At 34.3% G+C, this 26,845-nt stretch overlaps 1 protein-coding gene across 1 annotated transcript; it reads right to left on the bottom strand.

Moving 5' to 3' along the window:
* On the bottom strand, positions 1-26,260 carry LOC129260638 (inverted formin-2-like). The gene is made up of 15 exons (XM_064114137.1): positions 25,203-26,260; positions 24,222-24,415; positions 19,128-19,148; positions 13,674-13,827; positions 11,788-12,667; positions 11,206-11,354; positions 10,414-10,581; positions 9,977-10,062; positions 9,523-9,623; positions 8,964-9,034; positions 7,502-7,680; positions 6,795-6,915; positions 6,248-6,412; positions 5,725-5,907; positions 1-5,379 (listed from the first exon to the last, which is right to left on the bottom strand). The coding sequence occupies exons 2-15, from the start codon at positions 24,413-24,415 to the stop codon at positions 3,067-3,069; spliced, it is 4,785 nt and encodes a 1,594-aa protein (XP_063970207.1). The 5' UTR covers positions 25,203-26,260; the 3' UTR covers positions 1-3,066.
* Between the last annotated feature and the right edge of the window lie 585 nt (positions 26,261-26,845).

Raw genomic sequence — 26,845 nt, 5'->3', positions numbered from 1 at the left:
TGCTGTTTTGTAAGTTATTTTTAATTCTTATTAATGTTATTGCTTTGTTTCATTTCACTTTTCATAGCTATCCAGACTCCTAAAACACCTCAATTAAGAAACAGTATTCCAGTACTGTAATTGTCAATTATATCCAATATAATGCAACTGAATTATCTACAACCAAACAATCACAATCATGGCAACGGAACATGATGGAATTGATGCAATAATGAAAATAAATATACATTTATACATGATAATGGAAAGATAAAATTATGCATGTAGAGCAAGTGGCAGAATAACCTAAAGGGATGGTCCGGGCTGAAAATATTTATATCTAAATAAATACAGTAAAATTCACGGAGCAAAAATGCTGAAAATGTCATCAAAATTGGATAACAAATAACAAAGTTGTTGAATTTTAAAGTTTATCAATATTTTACGAAAACAGTTATGTGCACATCATCGTCAATATTCATTAGGTGGGCTGATGATGTCATATCCCCACTTTCCCTTTTTCTCATGTTATTACATGAAATCATGATTGTTTCATTTTTTTCATACATGTGTAAATGATGTGTCTCCATTATAATGAAATAAGTTGCGGCAGAACTAATGCACTTAATCAGTTGTCAATCTAATTGTTTTAGTTCTTGGTCTAAGATTCTTTAATAAACCTGATTTCATATAATAAAATACAAAAGAACAAGTGGGGATATGACATCATCAGCCCACCTAATGAATATTCATGAAGACATGCCTAGAACTGTTTCACCGTATTAAAGCAAATTTTTAAAATTCAATAACTTTGTTATTTGTTTTCCAATTTTGATCAAATTTTCAGCATTTTGCTCTGTATATTTTACTCTATTTATTATTATATAAATATCTCTAGCCTTGACCATTAATTTAATAGTATTGTGTCCTTTTGCAATATAAATGAATGAAAATTTCATGATAAAAATTATTAAGCAAAAAACAATGGGAGAAACATGTAAGCGTAACAAACATTTTAACCTTTTTTTTTTATTTGCAAATCAATATAATATAATACAATGCATACTTTTGGTAAATTAAAGATATTTCATTATGGGTAGAAAACATGGTTACAAAGGTCAATAAACCAATAAAATGCATGATTTGTGTAAAACCAAAGTCAAAAGTTGAATCATGCAAGATAATAAAATTTAAAATTACGTCAGTTTTAATCTAAGGTTAATATTTCATTTGATCTTGTATAATAGTATTCTAGTAGTTTAAAGATTCAATTTCCTACTTATTTTCAGTAAATGAATTCAGATTTTTAAAAAGATGTTGAAAAGATCGAAAAAAATATATATCTAAAAATTTCCATATACTAGTAATTGATATTTCAATTTATTTTTCCATTATTTCAGTAAATATCAAAAGTTAATCATTCTGAAAGAAAACAATCTTTATCCATAAATAGAGTAAGGAGGTTTTACTTTACAACCCAATTACACTATACACAGAAGCAATACTGCAATAAAAATCAATAAATCAATTTTGTGCTTCATTTCCGTATGTAAATTCTATTTTTTTTTAATGATTCAGATTACATCATAAAGAATAAATGAAAGGTTTGATGTGAGGACCTTTCAAATTTATAATAAATTCATAACTTAAATGAAAGATAGGAATTGGAAGAGGAGGAAAGCATAACTGAATTATATACACTTTGTTAGTCAACTTGACAAGCAAATCATATACATATTATTTCCATGACATACATTACATGAAGAAAAATTATTAACATCAGGAATCATATAATATGCATAATTTTCTATTAAATTTCAAATTAGCAACAAATTTATAAAAGCCAAGAGCATGCAAATTTAACGCTAAAACAAATCATTTTTTCAGAGAACTATCAATAGCAAATTAAATAAATCATTGTGCCCACATCCACTTAAAATAAATAGCTTATTCTAGCAATTCAATGAATTTCAGTTACTTTTTGTACTTACCCAACCTCAAAACAAGTAGATTAAAAATAAGATTATATCATATTTTATATCTTTTTATACAAAAATATATTGATTTCCACACATTTATCAATAAATCAAGATGTCTGTTTGAGCAGAGTTATCAATGAATTTTAAATATTACATAAAATGAATAGTTGTATGAAACGCAGAGATTAAAATTATTTTGTATATCATCTTACATTTAAGCATATCACATCCCACAGAGTAACAAATCTGCAATATGATTGGTCAAAAAGTACTCATGTGATAATATTTAGTTTGCTCCATCAATCACCAAAGAAGAAAAGTTCATAATCTTCATGGGCACTGGTCAGTACATATGTTGTCTTATACAGTCAAAATATTTTGTGATTTTTCTTTATCACGGCACAATAAAATAAATGTTGGATACTAGCAAGTAAAATGTGACCTTTTAGTATGAATAAACATACTCCTGAGTTATAAAGAATATTCTGTGAAAGATAATTATTCCAACTCTTAAAAACTTGAGAAATAACATTTCCTACTTACAAATTCTCTTTTCTTTGAGTTACTTTTGCATGTTCTTTCGGAGAAACCTTTTTTTTTAATTTTTATAGAGAAATTGTAAAGATTCGTTAATATTTTTTTTAAACACCCCATAAGACATACATACATGTATTCATTCCACATTTTTGATGGTTTTGATAAATGATTTGAACTTAATTTTCAGAAATATTTTAAAAGTCATAAGAAAAACATTGACTACTCTTGTCACCTGGTGCTGATACTTGTGAGATGAAGCTTCTTTGATCTTCAGCCCACATTGTAAATATGTGCGCTGTAGTAGATCATACAGTTGATGTAATAATTGCTTTCAGATGTAGGTTTGTGAAAAATTTTGTTCGAAAAGTTAGAATTCATTGTAAGGGTAATTTTAACCAAAGAGATATTTTAACCAACCATAAAATGTATAAGTGTACAATCAACATTTAGTTTTATTCCATCTGCTGAATTCTCTCTCTTGAAATTCGTTTACCATATCAATAATAATGAAGAAATGTGACACCCTTGACTTTGCTGTAATATGAAATATACATTAAAAACTTGATTAAAGCTATAAGGTTTGTGTCTTGGCCTTGTTTTTGTGTCTGCTTGGTCTGAAATGGGAAAACCTTCCTTTCTTTTTCTCCTTCACAATCCCATCATCTTCGTCATGTTCAAAGGTTCCGCTGGATTCTATAGCTCTCTGGTCAGGGCTGTACTTCTTGCTTTTCTTACCAATTGAAAGCAATGAACCAAAGAACCCACCTTTCTTTTTCTTATGAGCACTGTCCATGCTGGCTTCTGTAATGATGTCTGGAGGTGATAAGCCTATAATGGAAGAATGAGACCCCATCACCGATGAAGCACTGCTTCCTGTTTGATACTCTTTCCTGTGCTTAGATTGATGTCTCTTGAAGACGGAAGCATAGAGTCTGGCACCACGAGAGCGCTTACCAGTCTTTGGAATAGCTAAACTTAAGTCTCCCCTGTCATGGGGGGCTTCCGATAAATGTGGGTCCCCTTCGTTTACATAGATGCTGACTCGAGGCGAAGAAGGTGGGGAAGACGAAACATCAACTTTAACTTCCTGATTCGATACCGTCTTCGGCGATGGGGTTTTTTCTGGATGTTTCTCCATGGATTGTTCAGGTAACAATGTTGACTTTGGTTCATTAAGCTCTTGGGTGGAGGGAATAGCAGATTCATGTTTTGGTCCTTTATCAATTTTAGGATTTTCTTGTTGGAGGTTAACATCACATGCAGGACTATTTTCATTTACCTGAGTTGGAAGATCACTTTGTTTAACTTCATCCGCTTTGTTCCCAGTGAGGCAATACACTGTTGACTTTTCATTGTCTAAATCAGTGGGTATAGGCACTTGGTTTTTACTATCACTTTCAGCATTTTGACTTTCTTGGCTTTCTTCAGGAGTAAATACGTCATCCTCCTCCTGTTGGATGCCATCTCTGGTGTCCACCTCTAGGGCCATTTCCTTGGGAACATCAATATCGATGCTTGATCGTGGTGTGTTATTATTGTTGTTTGAGTTTGAATCTTCATCATCATCACGATAACTAACACTGATGAACTCCTCCAGATCTTCAATCATCAGGTCTAAATCAGTTGTCGTCTCACATTCATCATCGCCTTCCCTACCCTTGCTGTTCTTGCTCATAGAATCCTTAGATGGGGAAGAATTCACAGAGTTGACTTCTCCATCGCTACCAATGTTCTCGCTCATCCTCGGCTCTTGTAATATCTCCTCTGGTTGGAGGGAGGAGGCTGAAGTCTTCTTGCCTCGAATAGAATTCCTGATGTCTGAGATCCATGATCCAGTAGAGCTTCTCTTCTCCCTGGAAGAGGTAATGTCGTCCTGAGTTGTGGAAGGAATACCAACACTCAACAACGGTGAAGACATGGTATCACTGCTTTCCTTTCCATGATGGCCATTGAGAGATACACCCAGATTTCCATTCTCATTTATATCCTGCACATCACTGCCGTTCTCTGTAACCACATTATTTCCAGTTGTCGACTCATCGATAAATGATCTCCTCTTCATCTCTTTAATATCTGCATCGACTTGCAAACAAAGGGCATCAATTTCTTCCAATACATCATCTGATTTAACACCACTTGTTCCATTCCCTGCTTCATCCTCCCGCCGTGATACAGCAGGAGTCGATGTGCAGCTTTCATCCATCGATAACGAAGTGACATCGCTTGTGGTCGATGCCATCCCATCACTTACAGTATCTTTACCACCACTAATGGCTGCCATCACTGAACCTGCACTCATAGCAACAGGTTTAGTGTTCTGTTTCTCATCAATCACCATGGCTTCTATGAGAGGTGGTCGATCTACCTCTCCTGTCCCTTCCCCATTCAAGTAGCTGCCTGTAAAACCATGCATATCAGGGGTACGAAAGTCTGATGAATCTTCTTTCGCTTCACTTTTGCTACTTCCTTTACAATTTGAAAGTGTCTCAACCTTCTTAAACTTTTCACTGTTACTCTTTGTTTTTGTTTCTGTAAGATCAACCCCAATGTTACCATTAATCTTATTCTCAGTTGTGATCTTCCCTGCTTCAGGAGCCCCTTCAACCGATTCTGAACCCCTCTCTTTACTATCAGATACCTCAATGCCCTGAGACCCTTCAACCTTTCTGCCACCTTCCTCTTTGATGGATGCTACGCTAGGCAACCTGAGGCTATCGCTAGTACTGAGTTCATCGTCCTGTTTCTTTTTCCTGCTTCCTTTCCTACTGAGGTTTGATATACTTGAAGCAGTTGACCTCAGGCGTAAAGATCTCCTCTTTCCCTTACTAGGGCTCTGGGAAGGGATAGGTTCATCTGACATCCTGGTCTTCTTCAAAACAAAGCCCTGAAACAACAAAATAGGATTAGAAATACATTGCGTTCGACATTTGTTAGGAATCATTGAATTTATATTTGACTGCAGTCTGTCATTCAGAATTAATAATCTTTACTGTATCTACATGTGCAATACTGAGTTATATATTTATATCCTTGTTACGGATTCTAGCTGGCTACACACGATGAATGCACGCTCTTCATTCCCTGAGGGGTATTCCACCAATGTAACATTTGGTCCACACCACTCAGCAGTCTACAATGTATTTTGCATCCTTACTGGTACCCTTTAAACTAGGCGGAGAATGAGAAATGTAGATTAATGTCTTACGGAAGGAAAACCCTCAAGTCTCACCTTTCTGATATCCTTCAGTAGATTATCTATAAGGCATCCATCTTCCTCTTCTTCTGGTGCCTTCAGACCAACACTAGGTACTCCTCCTGCAGCTTCCCTTGCCTTTTTCTTCTTCTCCATCTCTTCCCTTTGCTTCTTCCGCTGTACAGCTTTCTTTTCTGATATCCTCCTCTTTTCATTATCCTGCACCAAAAAATAAAACTGTGTGTGAAATTTACACATTCTCCAAACAGTGTTTAGAAGAAATGGGATGAAGCTAGATGAGAGTTCTTGCATGATTTATCTACGTGGTATGAATTTCCAATAATGAATTGATAAGTGTTCCAGAGTATGACCAACATACATGGCATCCCTTTCCTTACTGAGTCTTGAGAAAAGAAATTATTTTTAAAAGCAGGTGGTCCTTTTGGACATGTTATTTAGCAATGTGATCCTCTGTGAAAATATATTCATGTGGAAAAGAAAATACTGTCTTTCATGACAGATGTGGTCATGAAAACAGATTAAGCTGTAGTTAACTTACATCCTGGCACTGCTTGATGCGATTGGCAAAGGTTTCAAAGATTTGCAGGAATTCTTGAAGTTTAAAGGTCTTCTGATCTTCACAGAAGTATGTGGCTAGTTCTTGTGAGAGAATCTCAATCTTTGCTAGACCTTCCTCAAGTTCTTTAACTTCTTCCTGGGCAGTCTGTAAAGAATCAACATAAAGTAAATGAATAATGATACCCAAAATGACCATATACACAAGGATCATGGAAAAGTGAAAATTCTTCTTTATTTCTATTTCACTGTTAATTGCCCAAACTCCCACCCAAAAGTATGCAAAATATCATTCTATTTTAATTATAGAAAAGCAAAAGCTCCTTCAGATTCACTTTGCACCCTTACTAAATCAGTTTACTTACAACTGTTATGTTCACAAATAAAGTCTGAACAGCTCCATCAGGAATCCTGGCTAATACCTTTATACCAACAGGTATATTTTCATATCACTTCAATCAGTGAAGAGAAAACTATTAAAATCAACTTTAAGAATGCAAGCTTAACTTGATAAGTTGAGATATACCTACTTTTAGAAATTGAACAAGTTGTTCTTTAATGTCATCTGAAGCTGTATCAACTTGTTTCTCTATCTTACTAAGGTTCTTGCCAAGTAGTTTAACTTCTGAGGTCAAGTGGTCTACTGAGAGCCTGAAAATAGAGCAGGATAGAAATGGGTGAGTAGAATTCATCATCATCATCATCATCACCATTATCATCATCATCACCATTATCATCATCATCATCATCATCATCAACCCCATCCCCATCATCATCATCATCCTCCTCCTCATCAACATCAGCAGCATCATCATCATCCCTTCTTTAGCATCATCACCTCCATCACCACCATAATTTCATCCCAATTCTTCTTCCGTTCCAGAAGCATAATCAGGATAAACCTGTTTTTACAGGATGCCCTATTAAGGCACCTTTACCAAAAGTCACAGCCACCTCATTCTTGCAAATATCACATAAGCATCTTTCATCACTAATCCTTAAATCTCTTCATAAACAAAATAATGGAGATACAAGCAATTCTACGTTAGTTCTTTGTTGCTAATAATTGAAACTTGAAATATATGATCTATGAATTTCAAATTATGAAGAGAGAAAAAAATGGAACTATCTTACTATCTTGCATAAATAAGAAATATGATCTGGCTGATATCCAAACAAGGTAAGGCAACTTGGTACTCGATGCTCACACAAGATCAGCAAGATAGTTCACACTTACTTGCAAGCTTGAGACAGGTTCTTCATCTCATTTGGGAAAGTAAGGAGATCAGGATTCTTCTCCTCGGCCATCTCCACCAAGTAATGCATGAGGGTCATCCTTGGCTTGTTGGCCCGGGTGTCCTGGAGCTTCAGTAAGGAAGATATCTTGAAGGCCATTGCATTTCCTGCATATCCACCCTGTTAGGAAAGAAGGCAAGATGTAAAATGATTGCAGTCAAGAGAAATAATGTTCATCTTGGCTATGGCAACTTGGAGCTTCATTAAAGGAGAATGAAACCCTTGAAACCAGCTGAATCCATATCAAAGAGAAAAATCAAAGAAACATATTGTTGAAAGTTTGAGGAAGATTGATTGAATAATAAGAAAGTTATGAGCATTCGAATATTGAGATCACTAGTGCCATGTAGATCCTCCCAACGGCAATGCGACCAAGATCTGTGATATCACACACGTACAACTCCCTCATTACTTTAGTACTTATTTCACTTATATTCTCACTTTTATAGAGTCTATCACAAGGTGAGGTGTTCTCTTTATGAGATGACAAGTACAGAGGTTCGTACAACATTATATCATTGATGAATCGTTTGTCATATGATTAGAATGAGCAAAAAGAGATGTTTTGGGGTATATTTTCAGTGTCCAAATGGGAGAGTTGTACGTGTGTGACATCACAGATCTTGGTCGCATTGCCAATAGGAGGATCTCCATAGCATTAGTGATCTCGACATTCAAATGCTCATAACTCTTTTATTGCTAGTCCTATTTTACTCAAAGTTTTGTTGATCTTATTCTTTGATTTTTCTGCTTTCACAAAAGCTAACTTGCTCCAAGAGTTTCATTCTCCTTTAAGGAAGATATCTTAAGGGAAATCTTTTGGGGAAAAGAAAACGAAGAGATTAAAATAATGGCTATTTGCAAAGGAAAGAAGAATCATATTGGCTTTGATGTCTTGGAGCCTCAGTCATAAGATATATTGAAGGACATCGTTTCTGGCATATCCACTCTGTGAGGAAAGATATCAAGAGCATAATTGGGTAAAAAACCTCCAAAATGAAAGATGTCATCTTGAAGGATACAGCATTTCCCGCACATCCACCTTGTGGAAAATATGTCCAAGAGGAGAAGAAACTAATATAAATGCAATGTGCAATGGTCAAAGTTTATCATGGCTTGGGTGTCTGTAGTGCTTCATTAAGGATGATGTCTTGAGAGTCGTGTTTTTACCTGCACTTTCTTCTTGTGAGAAAGATACCAAGTTGGCAAGAGCTTCTGCAATCTACCTGATCATCAATTTTTGAATATCATGTTACATCATGTCATTGGCGATTCCTGTAACTGTTTCATGTGCCTTCATTGTACATATCTGTATTCCACTTTGACTGAATAACTAAAATCAAATTCATTCTCCCATATTGAAAAGTTTTACAATGTTGATAAAATGAAATCAATGTACTCACCGCATTTATGAAATTTCCTGTGACAAGGATGAGAGCTAAGAATTCTTCCAGCTTTTCACTCTCAAGAATATCTACACAAAGAAAAACATATATCAATATCAAGTTTTGTTGATATATATGAACGTGCATTTCACTTTTCTTGACAGGGTTACGAAACTAGTATTTATATCTTTAATAAATTGCCACAGTACGTTGCTGATGAAATTTAACCTGTTGATGCATCAGCCAAGAATGGAAAACAGGGGTTTCCAGCATTGGACAGCTTATCTGATTAATAGGTTTAGATTATCAAAAGCAGCAAAAAGTCAAGAGAGAGGAACTGTAATACTGTAAAAATAACATTTTCAAATTCAGAGATAATGAAGACAAAAGTCCACAATAAACTTCTTTTAACATTTTCAAATTTAAGCAGGGATTTCCAGGACATGTTACTTGTTTTAAAAGGCTTTTCAGAAAGTGAAGAAGGAAGCAGAGGTATTTGTTTCAATAACTTGCTCACAGTTACAACAAACAGTGCAATCATGAAAAAAAAATAATAAAATCTCATCTAGTTTCATACCTTTCGAAGCTTGTGCAGTAATGTTAATGGCTGGTTTCAAATGATCAATGGCTGCTGCATGTTCTTCTTTCATCATCATACCCTCAATACGAAGTGCATAACTGAAAAAAATATCATCAAAGGTCAATATTTATTTTAGGAATAAATTTATCACACTTCAATCTTCAGATAATAAACAGTATAATCATAGAAGAAGTGAGCTTCATAAATATTGGGGGGCTCTACATAATGAAGAGAATTTAAGATTTATAGGAATTATATGTAAATTTTATCAATTTTCTCTAATAAATTCAAATTAAACAGGAATAGAATCAGTATCATCTATATTATGAAACAATACTAGATGAAAACCTTATTGTATTCAAAACCAAAATAAAATTGAAAATCCATAATGATCTTATCAGATCTGAAATAACAGCACAATTTTGTAGTATGAAGAAATTTGTTTACTCACTTTGGTAACTCTGATAACTGAAGGTAGAACTTCTCAGCCGCTCCTAGCTTTGTTTTGTCACCATCGAAGGCCTTTAGCATTTGCAACTAATTGGAAAAAAAAGAGAATATAAGATGCAATGAAAAAAGTCCTTTGTGCCATCCTAATTGTAACTGTAATTGAAAAAGTGAAATCCATTTTAGGTATTAACAAAAATTGGAAACTATCCAATATTATGTGCAATGATTCAGAATCATATAACTGATCAAGTACTCACAAACTACGTAGAGTATAATCTAGAGGAATGAAATATGCAAGTAAATTAATGTTTTTCTTTGCTAAACAGCATATAACAAAGAAATTTGTTATTATTATTAATATAATACTGATTTCGTGTGATTAAAAATCTTGATTGTATTGGAAATGTAACACTATTCAACTTGAAAATTCAATCATACCTCATCTTTTTCTGGAAGGAGTTTCATAAGCCCTCTGAGCCTCTCCACTCCTCCGAACCCTTCAACATTGCCATCTTTGATGAGTTGGATGATTGTTTCATTAGGCATCCGGAACTGCTTCAAGAAGATGTTCACATTCAGGCTTCTCTTGCCGTCTAAAAGATTGATCTTAAGAAACATGACACAAATTAAGTTTAAAATACACTTTATCATTGTATACTTGAGCTTTCTTTTATAACTCAGAGCAGAGTCTTTCCCGAAAGCAGGTTTTCATTACCAATTCTCAACTATCACCATAAACCAAAAATTTGGGACTGAAAGTCCTTTGGGCTAATGTAAAATGGTATTTGAACATAGAGCATTATTGTGATACCTGAAAATAATCAAGGTTACATGTTTACAGCACGGCAGGAACAAAGAACTTGTGCCTCATTTGTTAATGTGTTCAAATGATTGGAATTATAGCCTACTTTGTATCAAGTCACATATGTACTTTCACTATGATTCAATACCTTTAACATGAAATTCCAGGAGATGAACCCATAGAATACAAGTACATTCCATGAATATTATCTGAACAGTACAGTGTTTAGTTACTGAAAGCAACTTTGGGTAAGAGTTGAATCTTCAGGAAACACCCCTGGTACTCCACAGTCCAATGCACCACATTCAAGCCAGAAAGAGTCACTGCTGCCTAAGTCTATTGGATAAACCTCCTGCTACATTTTATTTTTTCAGATATTGGATAAAAAAAAATTATGTTCACATTTTCAGGTAAAGAAAGTAATTTACCTCAGCAGATGCTTTCTTTTTCTTCTTTGCATTGTCGGCTTCATCTTTAGCCTTCTTCTCCTGTTGACAGAAGAGCTCTTCTATACTCTGAAACTCTGGTGTAATCTTGGAGGATCCATGCTCACTGATCTGACGCCAAATGTTCCTACCTACAAGGCAACAATTACATAGAGTAGCTCTTAAATTTGTGGTACACCAACATTACTAAAACAATTTCATCTTTCCTCTTATGAAATTTGTATACCTTATAAGCTTTGAGTTCTGTATAGGAACCTTGGCCCAGTCTGCGAAATATTGGAGTGCTATAAGCACTATGATTGGTGGAAAAGTGTGCTGTACAAATATCCATTATCGTTATTATCATATGGACTATATATCTGTCAATATGATTCCATAAATACCTAAATTCCATTGACTATTTCATGGACAAACCAGTGTCCAAAATCAATGAAGGGAGTGCTTAACAGCTCTGAGTATTCTAATCACTGTATCATTATTTATTACATCTTATTACATCTAATAATAATTGATTGATCATCATGTAAATCAAAATAAGCTTTTATGATGATGATCTTAACTTACCTGGTCCAACATTCATATTTGGTTGTGACATGATCTTGTTTGGTGGTATCTTAGACCAGTTCACAGTTCTCATCTTCTTCTTTGGCTTTGGAGGTCCTGAGGCAGCATTAGCAACACCCACAGCACTGAACAAAGACATGCCCGGTGGTCCAGGGGGGCGAGGGACACCCATTCCTCCAATGGGAGGGGGAGGTGGAGGACCGCCCCCTGGGAATGGTGGAGGGGGAGGGACACCACCGCCCAGAAAGGGTGGAGGAGGAGGAGGCGGGGCACCACCAGGTAATGGAGGAGGTGGGGGTACACCTCCTGTAAAAGGTGGTGGAGGAGGTACAGCCCCACCCATGCCTGGAGGTGGTGGGGGTGGTGGTGGAGGGGGGATACCAGGACCACCTGGAAGAGGAGGAGGTGGTGGTATCATGCCACCTGCTCCAGGACATGGTGGCGGCGGTGGTGGTGGTGGAGGTGGGGGAGCACCAACCCCTGGAGGAGGTGGAGGTGGGGGTGGCGCAGGTGGTGGAGGTGCAGCACTTGAAACGGTGGCTTCAGTTCTTGCCAAAATCACATCTTCTGCACTAGTCCTTGGATCAACAAATTTGACAGCATCGGTCTGGATCTCTTTGTCCACTTTAGCAACTGTTGGAACGGGCACTGCTGGTTTCTCTGTAATTGGATCTACCCCTTTTCTCAAGAGAAGAATAATGTCTGTGATTCCTTTTGTCAAGATACTATGTATATGTTCAGCATTGTCAAGGGCTGTTGCTTGATTGACTAACTGATCTGTGAGGTCCCAGAGCTCATCAGAAACCTGGTCATCAGGATCTAATTGGAGTAAGGCATGGAGAATGGACAGAAGTGATGCTGCCTGCGGAGTGTTACCAACCTAACAAAATAAAATGACAGATTGATAATCATATATAGTTAACTAATGCTGATACATTACATGGAAATGAGCTATGTCATTTTTCAAAAAGGAATGTTGTGATTAACTTAAAGTGATTGGTTAACATTGGTTTGACTTTTAAAAAATCTGAGCTAGAAGGTCACACTTGTCACCTGTGTCCGTGATATGTTACAAAAATGAAGCCCAGAAAAAAATTGCGTTCGAAAATAATTATTTAGTGCTTCAAAAATTGAAATATAAAGTGACCGAAAACACCATCTTAATTTCATCCCATACACTTATGTGTACTATTTAGGCGTCTATAAGATGCCTATTTACAAAATCGGGGTTTGCCTTGCAGTTTTGGCTTTTCATTCTCAATAATGGTTGTTTTCAGGGTTTATTAGTTCTAATACATGCACTTGTACACATGTTTCATCTTGGTTTGAGAATTTTTAAAATCGGCTGCTCACAAAGTTAAACAATACCTTTAATCAAAATGAAAATACAACACCAATACAATTTTTATTCATTCCGGGAAGCCAAACTAGACGCTTCGGCTTCAATTTGTTGGATCTTCCAGTGGACTCTGCAAATTATAATGTTATTATTTTCCATTCCTACACTGAGAATTGGCTGGAATGATGAAGGTCCCATTTTTTTAAAGCTGTTGCCAAGCATTAAACCAATGCACTAATGTTTTAGAGGCATTTATGTGTATGAGCTAATATGCCCAGTTGATGACCACTTCAAATATCTGACTATGTCACATTCTTGGGTAGGCTTACTAATTACAGATTTTTGTCAATTATCTTCCTTGCTCAAAAAATGTTTAGTTCTAATTTCAAGCTAACAATGTATAAAAATCATAAGGTTGAAGGCATATTTTCTGACTTTCTTAGTTCCAGTGCATAACAATATCGGCCATTTGCCTACAAAAGGAACAGATCTCCAAGAACCCTTCTTTATAATGAAAGTATTCATAACTAAAACAAGCATTAAATACCTTCTTGAAGATGGCATGGAAGCATTCAACAGGGCTGTTGAGATCGACTCCATCATCCGGATAATAGGTCATTAACTCCTCATCATCAACTAGTTTCTGTTCATCAAAGACATCTAGTTGGATGGAAAGCTCATTGTCTTCAGAGTTATTTTGCCTGTGGTGGTGAAAGAAATATATATATATATTTTTTCGATAATTTGATGGTCTATGCAATATACTACATATACTACAGACCTTTCCAATTTGGGATAATTGAATTTTATTGACCTGTAATGCATACTATCTGTAATTCTTTATAATCATAACAGCTTCTTTGACTGCAACAGGTTTTTTTTTGTTAATCAAGTCCTCTTGTTCTATGGAAAGCTTATTTATCTTCAGAAACATTTGCCTGTGGTAAAAAAAGAGTTATATTTCAAGTCTACTCAGATATTATATGACTTTCCAAATTAACATATCCTTAAAGTTATACCTTTCAGGATACTAGCTGTTATTCTTTACTATATTTCTTTCTGCTCTGCAAACAAATCTTCTGAAAAAAGGAATCCTAACGTCTCCATGGTGAAAGGTGGATTTAAGAGCATACCTTATTGAATACTGCAAAGCTTTTTTTAATTAGCATTCTTTCTTCAGTGGATCCTAAACTTATTTATACATCTTTTGCACTACTGAAAATTACAGCAAAGATATTAACCTGTGTTTTTTTTAATCAAAGACATCAAGTTAAACAATCAGTCCACTTTATTCAAAATAGAAGGATGAATGATAGTATTTCTAAGATTAAAACAAGTACTGCAACCGTAAGACATTTGTTTTTCAAAATTATTGGATAGCAAGTAGGTGGTTTCAAACCGCCTTGATCACAAGAATCCCCGTTAAATTACGAGAACATTTTTAAGCTAAAAAATACCCATTAATTATTCCTGCATTCACACCGCCCCGAAACATACCCTTCGGGATAAATTCCTGAAGTTAGGAGCATGCGCAGTATGGTCTAATAAGCAAGCAAGGCGCGAGATTCAAAACCACTAGCCCAGCAGCCACCCACGGCAGCCTGCGCCCAACGACACGCTGGGCTAAAAGTTCCCGTAAATTGCTTTCACATTGCCAAAATACCTGCGACCTTGGAAAAATCCCCGCGAAAGTTCTCGTAATTTCACCAAGTACCTATTATTTAGCGGGTATTTTCTTTCGGGGAAATTACGCGTAATTTGCTTTCACATTACCAAAATACCTGTTTTTTTCTGATCGGGGTAAATTTCCCGATCAGAGAATACCTGGAACTGACGAACTTCGAGGCGGTCTGAAACCACCTAGTGAAGCTCTGGTTGCTAACGGATTTGCATTCCATAATACCTATATATACATGTAGTTTCTAATGGTTTCAGGTCAATGAAATAGAATATCTAGTTTTCTTGTTTCACAATTCCTCATTAACACTTTTCAGATTGCTATGTCTTTAATGATCTCTTCATACTTTTCTCATAAATTACTTTGAGGCTGATGCAAATCTGAAATACAATTTAAAAACAAAAAAACAGAGTTGACAGCCATCAAGCTTGTAAGGATTTCCTTAGAAGGGTAGAACTGAACTTTCTGACCGCAAGATGACAGGTGACACTGGCAAGATAAGTTGTGCAATATGTCATTAGAGATTTTAAAGCTGCCATGAAGCATTAAGCTCTTAGCAGCAATGATATCTTTATAACAAGCTGATATTGCATTGAAGTCAAGCAAGGAGCCTGCTTTAAAAATATGAATATATCCCTGGTGAAAAGAATGCAAATATCTGAATTGGCAAATCTTTGCTTTTTTATCCTTTTATAATTTCAAATCTTGCAATTAAAAGATAGAAGCATATCTGACTGCATTATTTCAAGCAAACTAAGTACTGACAGCAAGCAAAGAACAGAAGCATAATAAAATCTCTAATTGAATACCAGATGCAGCATTACCATTCTTCCAACATAAATTAAACTTGAGCTATCATTATTTCAAACACACATTCCATTTTTTAGCAGATTATGTTTTAATTGTGTTGCTGTGTTGTAGTTGCATAATGCTGAGGGCTTCCATTATAAACAGACTTTGTCAAATTCATTACAATTAACATCAAATATAGCAATGATAAAACCTGTACAACAATGAGCAAATAATTTGCAAAATAGTAAAGGATATTCTCAACAAAATGGCTAAGAATATGAACATTTTCACTTCATGGACATATATTACTCCACAGCAATATGACATGACCATCAAAGTTATCTTTGATTATATATATTTTTATATTTTAGTGCAACTTGAATTGGGCAAATTTGAAGAAGATTAGTTAAAACTTTAACAGTTAAAAGTTTAAAAGTTGCTCTCTATAACATCAAAACTGCATACAGTACACAACAACCTCAATGAACCACAAAGAAATAAAAATTAAGAATCAGACCATTTGATTAAGCCATCCTCTGTCTTCTATTTATAGTTCATCCACACAAAACACACTAAAAAGCGATTTTAACAAATAATATGGATCACAATAATGAGCCAATAATGCTTACCTTACTGAGATACTTGCTTGCCCCGTCATGGTGTAAAAATGACTGACAAATGAGCATCTCTCTTTCTCTACTTGCTTATGACCAACAATTGCACCCAAATTCTACAAGAGGGGAACCCCACCAATTAATTTCACAAAAGTTGATGGTTTCCTCTAACTCCTCGTCCAAGCCGTCAGTAAATCTTTTGAAGTTATCCGAGTGAAACTGTGACTGTTGCAGACAGTTGTTGTATTAGGACAACTATGTCAGTTGCTGGAGAATGGCCAAAATGACCTCATAATATATTCTATGATTCAGTTGTTTTTAACTGGAAAAGGGAACAGATTCATTAACGTGATTCCCTTCTATGTTTGTCTGCTGATAAAGAAATTTAAATAAATTAACCAACAAATATTATGAATTGAAGTTGAAAATAATTTGAATATCTAAACCCCTAATAGATCAAGGGAAAATCAACGGTATGTTACTCTGTGAGAACAAATACACATTGGCATCATTCTACATGAATGTATGATTAATAAGATTTATTGTCAAGGGAACTGGGCTTGAATATGACTAGGGATTTTATTCCTTAAATCTTGAAAATAAATTATCAAATATGGATAAAATATAACTTTTATATCTTTCTTCATTTTTTTTGTTTCATTTACTGTATCTCATTATAATAGACAAAGTCAGGTGCATAAGTACTAAATGTGAGAATCTTGAAAAGCTGAAATGAATAAACTGAACATAATTCCATTGTTCAAACAATTTCTGATAATCTGTTAATCACCCTTCTTAATTATATAGTTCTTTCACAATATCCTGATGGCTACTAATCGGTTGCGTGTGCCAAACTTTGCTGACTGCTAACGCATCCTCCAAACTGTGAAGGTGCCATAAATTTCCTTCAACATTAAAAAGCCAAAGGGAGGAAAAACAAAATTAATGTTGACAGTTCTTGACATTAGGTTTTTGCAAACAATTTTTTGTCCTTGTTTTGTTTAGATTTCAGAGTGGAGTTAAGATTTAGATTAGAGATTTATATCAGATTGTTCCAGATATGTTATTCAAGGTCTAATAAGTTGTTGCATGTTACAAGTGAGCATATCCTTCATTATTCCTCATAATCCTTTCTTCACATTTTTTCATCTTGCTCCTAGAAACATTTGTTTAAAATCATTATAAATATGAATTATAAATTTCATTATCATAATGATGCAATAAAATCAAGTGATAACATACTGTATGAACACACTTAAAATAGAACGATTGCAAGTTTGAGTTGCCAATCTAATAACTCTGTCAACACTGCCAAGAACACAGTAGGAGCCACCTGTGCTACATTCTAATTTTAGTTTAGCTGACACGTTCCCTGAGATTCCATTCTACAACACCCGAGGGCAGTATTTAGTCAGCCAATCTACGAGGATTGAGTTGTTCATGGGAGGCTGGTCTAATTTTGATGAAGTTCATGCATGGTGGACTTTGTAAGGCTTATTTGTTTTCATACTTCCGTTATATAATTTTTAAGTTGCCTTCTTCCTTCCATTTCAAGATTTAGGTCACTGCGATAAATTTCTTCTATCAACAATTATAGGTGCGTTGGAAGTTTAGGGACCACAAAGGTTTGAATAATAATATTCTGAAGAAAGTGATAATGTTTACTAAAAAATTAGCAATTGTTAAAAGCAGTAATATAGATAATTAAAATCAGAAAAAAAATGTAATGCACCCCTCGCTACTCTCTTCATTAATTTGAACACACTGACAGTTTCCCATAATCATGCTGCAAAATTCACTAGGAATTTTTTTTATTTAGCACTTTAGACATATTAAAAGCATTATAAGCGCAGCCTGATTTTTCATCTTATTATAGTGTAGTTGCAACAATATATATTTTTGCAAAACATCTTTTGCAAAAATATCTTTGATAGATCTGAGAATTCACAAGCGTAGAATAATCATCTATGGGTATAATGGATGGGATGGGGATTGCAATGTGGGATGGGTCAATAGGCCTACTAATGCAAATATGAAATCAAAATGGATTTCTGATTCATTCTAAATCTGGTAGGATAATGCACAACTGGATGTACATTGGAAGCAGTTTAATTGCTTCACTATATGAACATTTGAATATGTGGAACAAAGGAAAATGTAGCTGAATTTTAATCCTGCCCTAAAAATTAGAGGCTATATGGATGGGGGCTAGAATGAGCTAAAGGATTATAACATACTGTTATAACTCTACATGTATATACAGGTAGGTGTTTTCTATCTAAACATTGAAGTGAAAATGGAACATCTTTTTAAACATGGGCTATATACTTAAATTATAACTTTAAAAAAATAATAAGGGATGATAAGGGAGGGTGTGGAAGAGGGGGGTTGGGGCTAGAAGAGGAGGGGATTCATATCTAAGGCTCAACTCAATACTACATTTTTGTAAAACCTAATATAAAAGTTATGGAGGCTGTCTTGGGGGCAGCTAAAACCTAAAGCAGTATTAATTTATAATGGAAACATTGTTAATTGACAATTAGCAAATATAGATGTAATTTTCAATAGATGCATGCGTAAAGAAACATCCTCCTTGATTTTTCTTTAAAAGAGAGCAAACCAGATTATCAAGTACCAATCTGAAAGCCCCCAAAATAGTTATAAAGTTAAAACATGCTTAGTAAAACAAATAAAAAGACAAACAGAAAAAATAACAAAAAACAAGCTTAGTAATTTTTTTTTCTTGAGAGAAAGCAATTAGCTACAGAACAAGACAGCCAAATTTCCTGAAAGATAGAAGCGGGAAACAAATGATTGAACAAACTGAGTTACATTGCAGAAACAAAATGCGTGCAAAGCATGACAAGTGGCAGGTTGTGCAATCAAAAAGCAAACTGAATTGTGACATCCATCTTACCTTCCTTCATTTGATTCAAGCCTTTGTAAAAAAATACAAATCAAGAAATAAAATGATGCTAAGACATGTGCATTTAGGTAATTGCATTAGATGGTTTATGCATAAAAGTGCCAAGATTATTTAATCCATAGTACAGTACAGAGTCTATCCCTTATTCATGGAAAAGGTGATAAACATAAGAAACAAAATTAATTAAACAATAAAAGAAAAAGACTATATTTGTAAATTAGGGAATAACTTGATGTTATTCATGACTGCTACACAAAATTCCTTTGTATAGCATTTTTTTTTTCAAATGAAGTTCAGAACATAATTAAAAGATTTTCTATAAAACTAGAAATACTAATCAAGTTTGAGTAGTAAAACTATTCCCTGTAAATCATAGTAACTCACTGATGTACAGATCAACCTACTTGCCATACTTGACATCTTTAAGCTACATATATCAAACAACTTTCAATTTATCATAATTTTAAATTATATAATTTTCAGCCTGGAGGACCCCTTTAAAATATTAAATTCTAAATGCAGTTCAAAAACTTCTTTGGCAAGATCTTAAGTAAAAAGAATTATTACTGATCCAGAATTCTCTTATAAATTGATTAGCCTACATATTTTGTATATGTTAAAAAAATGACAGTCAATATACTTATCCACAGCATAGGGCATAAAAAACACCAAACGTCATAATAACAAAAAAGTTGTAGAGCATGTGCAAAAAATATATTTATTCAAAAATTAAAACTACATACAAATTCTTGTAATCTAAAATTTGCAACATAAATCCATGCAGTGCTTTTTTCTCTTCTTTCATTCGGGTGTGATGTATCAAATACAACCAAGTAAAAGCAGTGCTTTTCTCTCTTCCTTTATTCAGAGGGAACGTATCTGGATACTGTTTTGTATACAGTTGGAAATGTCACCTGGTTTTGAGGCTTACACCACGCTGGTATCCCCCACCCCCAAGGGAGCGGGATCGATTCATTGAGGGACATAATAATGGCATGCTTTCCCCATATCTCAAGATCAAATATCATGAAGAGAGAAAGGGACATCTACTGAATTTATCGGACCAGTCGCATTGATAGGCAATGCTAGACTGACGATATGAAGTCACCTGTATACAGTCTTAAAGGTTACATCATGGTTGGCAGGAGATAGATTTTACTATTCAATGGTTGGCCTGAATACTGTATGTGTCTTAGAATACCATTTGAATTATAGCACATTATTTGAGGTGGAGTTATATCAGTATGGTCATTGCATATATTGCTAATCTCCAGTCTATATTAAATCTAAATGAATAGAAAATGAATTATAGCATGTTTTATACCAGTCTGGCATATCAACTCAATAGTGATTTAATATCTTTGTTAGATAATAATCTTTTATCGTCACATCAATCAGATTATCTCATGTGAAAATGTACTTTGCTTTGACAGGAAAGTATAAATCAAACCTTCAAAACTTTTATTGAATCAAACATATCTATAAAATATGATAAAGAGGATTGACTGCATGAAGCTCCCTTTAAAGCATTATATACATGGCAGCCTTCATGATATAAATGTAAATGCTGAGATATCAGTAAAACAGGTGCTTATCACAAGAAAACAAAATTGCTGCTCTATACACATTGCATTCAAATGCTAGATAAAGTGCTCCAATTCTTCTGTAATACACAACCATTGCAGTTTCTTCTTAACCTATAAACTAGCATACACTTTTCTCATGCTCTATTTCTTCCAATGTATTTTTGTCTTTCACTTTATTTCAGCTTCTCTATGTCAGCCTTTTTGAACATCTAATCTGCCCTCTGCCCATCCTGACAGGTATGATTTCCCTCCACTCCCTCTCTCTGCCTGCCTCTTTCTCCATCTCATTCCTAAAGTACTTCTGCACTCTCTATTTAACCCCATGTGTCTATTTCTAGAACACCATCTCTCTCTCTCCGCCCTTTTACACAGTAAAAAAAATTGTAATTTGAATGATTCCAGCGTAAAAATAAGGCTAAGACAAATTTTTAGCACATGTGAAACCAAACTAGAATCACAAACGCTAATCACAATCATGAATTCAAATTCTACTCTGGAGATGATTTCCAGTTAAGTTTCACTCAAATTACGGTACAAATTTTACGTGTGAAAGGCTTGACATCCAAAACATCCTTTTGGGGGAGGAGCTTAAGTGTCCTTTCAAGCATTTCCGTAGATAATACAACTGTCATGCACTCATCAAATTGATGCAGTGCTCTGATTGACAGGTCACCAAGAACACATACCACCTTTGCTCGGGAATTTGAATTTAAATCAGTCTTCAAGTGAGCGTATGAAAGGTCCGATGATTCTACAGATTAATTGCAATCATTATTACAATGATAATTCAAGATTCACGAGTGAAAAGGCCCTTACTCTCTAATTCTTTTATTATTACTTCAGTCTATCACCACCACTGACTCCCTTCCTCTCTACCTTTCGTTTATTAAGACACAAGTATCAACAACAAAAAAAACATCTTCCTTCAAAAGCAAATTGCATTTAAAAAACCGACAACTCTCATGATTAAGCTCTTGCTTTTGGAATTCTATCTTTTTTTCTTTTTTTTAAAAAGATCTGTGAGGACAAATCTTCACTCGATTTCATCTGATGCCCATCCCTCTATTCATCCATCCATCATTTCTACAAATATAGATGTCTACCAACTCTACCTGCATAAATGATTTGCAGTAGAATTCAGACAAAATCGGCTTTCTGCCAAACGTTGCTAAATAGGAATGAAAAAAATAGCTGTCACAGAACAATTCCTTTCAGTATCAATCACATTGCCTTAAATGGTGTAAGCTACAATAATCATTCAAGTGCTTATAATTCATGAGTTTTCCTAGTAATGGAGCTCCCAGCAAGAGAATCATTGAAATGGTGTAATCAATTACAACACGATTGACACTCGAATTAATGCTGGTCGAAAACCACTACACATCTTTGCTACAAATAAACTTTCAATAACTGAACAAGTTTACTTTTGGCTGATATTTTTTATCTAAAGTGTAAAATCTAGATTCTTTTTTTAATAGTCACCTTCTAAAAAGTTAAGTTTTTTTTTCTTTCTTGATAGTAAGCAGTGCCATTTGTAAAGTCAAGAGCATATTCTTTATACCAAATCATCTGTGTATATATACAGTCTATGAACATATGCAATGCCATTTTATGAAAATACTTTGGGTTTTATAGTTGCAGTCATTAAATATGACATTAAACTCATTTGAAAGTGTTTTTTTTTCCAAATCCACCACATGTCGGAAATTAATTCTAAAATTTATCAAATTATATTTGCACAGCACACAAGCAAACATCGGCAATAGTAGACCTCAAAGAGACCCATATTTTTCTATCAAATACTTATTACAGATCAAGTGACAAAAACCCTCTGTTACATAAAATTGATACTCAATAGCCTTGGCATCAGGTTACTAGAGAAAAGGCAGCGATCTACTCGTTATAACCAAATCAAATTATTGATTTTGATTATTGAACAAAATTAATTTTCAAAAATTTGGATTTTGAAATGAGGCATGGTATACAAATCTTTGGATAATATACTTTTAATGGGATACAATTAGGAATCAATAAATTAATAAATTTATCACGTATCAATTAATAAATTAATAAATTCTCACACAAAATTTAGTTTTTAACAAAACAAGGAAATACTTTAACAAGGAAGATGAAGGCATATATCCTAGGGAAACGATTGCATTAGATCATTGTTTTTACAGGTTGATGTTTTGTTAATAGGAAGCTATAACAGCATGATCTTATGACCTCAATGCATCAAATACAATAAACTGCCATATTTCCTTTCTTTAAGGATCAAATATTTAAAGTGAAAAGTTCAAATTTATTTCTTACTAAGGCTCGTCATTTACCCCTTCTTCTTTCTCTATTTCACTTTCTCTTTTGCCCTCTCCCTTACTCTGTTTTTCTTTCATACTCTCTCTCCCCCCGTTTCTCCACTCCCAGGCCCTCCTTAGATTCCATTCTTTCACTACCTTCCCTATCTCTATTTCCTTACTTACATATAAATCACACTTTTAATTCTGCATCAACATTTTATTTATCTATCTATCTATATATCTATCTTTCTGTCTGTCCGTCTGTCTGTCTATCTATCTATCAGTCAACATATTATATATCTATCAATCTATCTATCTATCTATCCATCCATCCATCCATCCATCCATCTATCCATCCATCCATCCATCCAACCTTTTTAAAGACAAGGAACAGGGAAATGTAAGGTATCCATCTGTATATCTATCTAGCTATCTATCTATCAATATTTCAATATATCAATTTATATTTATTATGTAACTTGCCTTCCCAAGCTAATGTAACCAGAAGCAGCTAATACTGATAGTTAAGTTAATCAATCTATTCATGTAAATGAACTTCTCTTTAATCCAAGAGATGAGTATGCTCTACACTTTTGACAAATGTGGCAACCCATTGTCCTATGCATCCACATCCACACTATGCTGATCCATTATATTTGCCAGAATGATATGATGCGTTATAATATTTTTTTCCTACACTGTAAATACTTAATGACTGTCATGGCAAACACACCATACATTATAACATTGTTAGCAAATATACCATAATCATATAACACATTTTCTTTTTAATGACATTTTTAATATTTTTCAAATGTAAAGGTGATAGAATATTTCTGATTTTTCAAAAGTAAGTAAAAAGGAGGCACAAATGAATACTTGAAAGTTCATGTTGAGCAGGAACATAACTAGAAACCAAAGAGAGTTAAAAGAGAATAAACAGAGGACAAAAAAATGCAATGTACACTGTGGCAGCTCATTATGAAGAGATCCAAATTTTTTAAAATACTTTGAAATAACATGGACATCATGACAGCAAGCTTATAAAAAACTAATACCATGTAAACAGCTGTGACATGGAATATTTCCTCACTCTTTTTCTCTTAAAAAAAGGTGTAAAAACAGAGCCTGAGATTATACTGGAAACCAAAAAGACAGCCCAGGGGAGTAGGTCAGGATTGGTAATCTTAGTATACACCCACCTGAGTTCTGTAAGGATATCAAGCAGCTGGAGTCCTATAAACTCATTTCTCATGTGAATCCGAGCATCAAAGTCCGCTGTGGCAATCAGCAGGGCATTGATGAAACCTAGAAGAGTTGACTTGTAAGGCAAGATCTCGGCCGTTTTGAGTTCGTTAATGATGAGACTGAACCGGTAGCGCTGGTTCTTCTGCATCTGTAACAAAAACACAAGTATTCCACAAGATGAAGTACATCTATCTGATCTTACTTTATCATTGTCATTTTGTATTTAGAAATGTTTACACAAGTATTGACATCCCTTCCTGTAATGATCTTTTCATTAAATATCATAATGAACTACAAAATTCACATGATGTCGGTGGTGACTTACAGAGGATTTACTGCATTAAGTTGTGGTACCTTAATATTCTTTATCTGTATAAAAACATTCAATGGCACAAACTCATCCCAATAAAGTTAGCATTTTAAAGTCTCACAGAAAGTATGCTACATGAGTGAAGTCTCAAAACTTTAGATTGTCAATTACTTGAAGAGGTGATTGAAGAGAAGTACAAAGGTTAAAAAGGAACAGAGGCAATATTCATATTTTTACTGAACTTCAGGTCTTGTTCTTTATCATCAGGAAAACAAAATATCATCTCCGCATATTATTAATAGTTAAGAAAACAAGCTGTAAGAGAAAAGTGTCACATTTGGCTATCCATAGAACAACCAATGATCTAAACCAGGTTTTAACGTTGTACATCTTTGAACATACATGCCAATGGAATTTGGGAGTATCAGTTGATTATTTGGGAGGACAAAGTAGACTGGAAGGTTTAATATTCTGCTCTATAAATATTGAGAAGTTATACTTGTATGCTAGATGCAACAGGGTGAAATGATACCAAATGAAGTTTAATATCTTACTACAGCAATTCATGATTTTGATACATTGCCTTGCACATATTTGAGCAGTATTTCATAGAAAATCAAGTTACCTTGTAATCTTCCAATGCGTCCACAGCGAGTTCATATCCATCATGAGTATAGACACAGAGGGCAGATAGGAGCTCAAAAACCTGCTTCTTTACAAGTACATTCTTCGTATCCAGTGCTGAAAGTTAAAGAGAACATATGATTACAAAAATGCAGAGATAAATATATATATTAGTATCAATAGAAAATGGTAATGATATGATGGGAGAACCATGGTGATGTTGATCAATGATGATGATGAGAAAGAGGATGATGATGATGATGATAGTTATGATGATAGTAATGACATTGATGGTGCTGACCATGAAGATTATCAAACCTGCATAATGATGATAGAAATTATTTCAATCTAATTCTTTTTATTAGTCTATGTTTATGATATACACATAGAAATGTTTCACCCAAGTACTGGGTTAGGCACAAAAGAAATTAAACATAGATGAAAATGAGATAAATCTTAGACAAGCCTTAATGTAAGTCTTTCATGAATAAAAAATTTCAGAATCTATGCTAAACTGGCAATCATAATATCAGTAGAACAATCAGAAATAAGTCAATATCTTCATAAGATAGCACCATGCTTACAAGTCCTCATGCACATCTACACAATGGAGAAGATCTGTAATTGAATTGAAATCTTCATGTTTTCTATCTCCAACCAAATCTACAAATTTTCAACTATGTCATGTGATGCAATTGTTCTTTCCTACATGTTTGGTCAGCACTGTTAAACTAAGAAATATGTAGGAATACACCAATTACATCAGTATCTAAAGCAGTGATGCATGCATCTTTCCACTGCTGTAGCACATGTATTAATAGGTAATTTGTACATTTTGACTTGTACCATATGCATGTTCATCTGAATAAACATGGTATTTTGTGTCATTAAGATGCAAATATGCAATAATCCAAGTACATGCTTAGAATGCTCTCTTAACCCATAAAAAACCATATCATCTTAGTCTTATATGGTGCAAGTATCCAACCTTATTCAGAAGTTGTATAACGTAGGTTCACAGATGATAAAGTGATAACTGTAATACATGTAATAATGGTCTTTATTAAAGCATGAAAAAATTCTTGGCAGTCGAAGGATGAATTACAAATGTTCCTACAAGGTAAAAAGATGTTTTCACAGTTCTATTCATAATTTCAAACTCTTTCCATGAGCTGTCTAGTGTCAACATATACAGTACATTCAATGTTCAGGGACAATTATTCACTAATGACCATGGTTTAATGTATCGTACATTTTTTTCAAAATGTTATGCAATGTCAGATATTCACTTCTGATGAGGTTACCTCATTGAAAATAGTACAATATTGGTAGATAAGACCTTTCTCACTCACAATCTATAAAAGAAATTAATTGTAGGCCTATGCACTCGGGAGAATTGAAATATAATTTTTTTTCTATAGTGAATGCATTCAATTTATTGAAGTCTCCCTTGCAAAAGCAGCCTTGAACAACGTCTAAAGCTACATAATTGGAAAAAATTATATGTCAAGGTTAATATTAGATGAGAATTAGTAGGTCTGAGCACTTTTTTGCCATCATTGTACTCCAATTAGAGCTTTATAAAATTAAAATTAGATGAAAGCTGCAGGGAGAGGATTGTGACTTCAATGCATTGACCACGGA

This window comes from Lytechinus pictus, unplaced genomic scaffold (genome assembly GCF_037042905.1).
Source record: "Lytechinus pictus isolate F3 Inbred unplaced genomic scaffold, Lp3.0 scaffold_19, whole genome shotgun sequence".
NCBI classification, from domain to species: Eukaryota; Metazoa; Echinodermata; class Echinoidea; order Temnopleuroida; family Toxopneustidae; genus Lytechinus; species Lytechinus pictus.
This window is presented reverse-complemented; position numbering and strand designations above follow the sequence as displayed.

Coding starts and splice junctions, on each gene's coding strand:
- LOC129260638 (XM_064114137.1), bottom strand. CDS start 24,415: ATGCAGAAGAACCAGCGCTACCGGTTCAGTCTCATCATTAACGAACTC. Junction 13,828..19,127: donor CTTGAATCAAATGAAGGAAG/GTAAGATGGATG, acceptor TCACCACCACAG/GCAAAATAACTCTGAAGACA. Junction 5,380..5,724: donor TACTGAAGGATATCAGAAAG/GTGAGACTTGAG, acceptor TTGTTGTTTCAG/GGCTTTGTTTTGAAGAAGAC.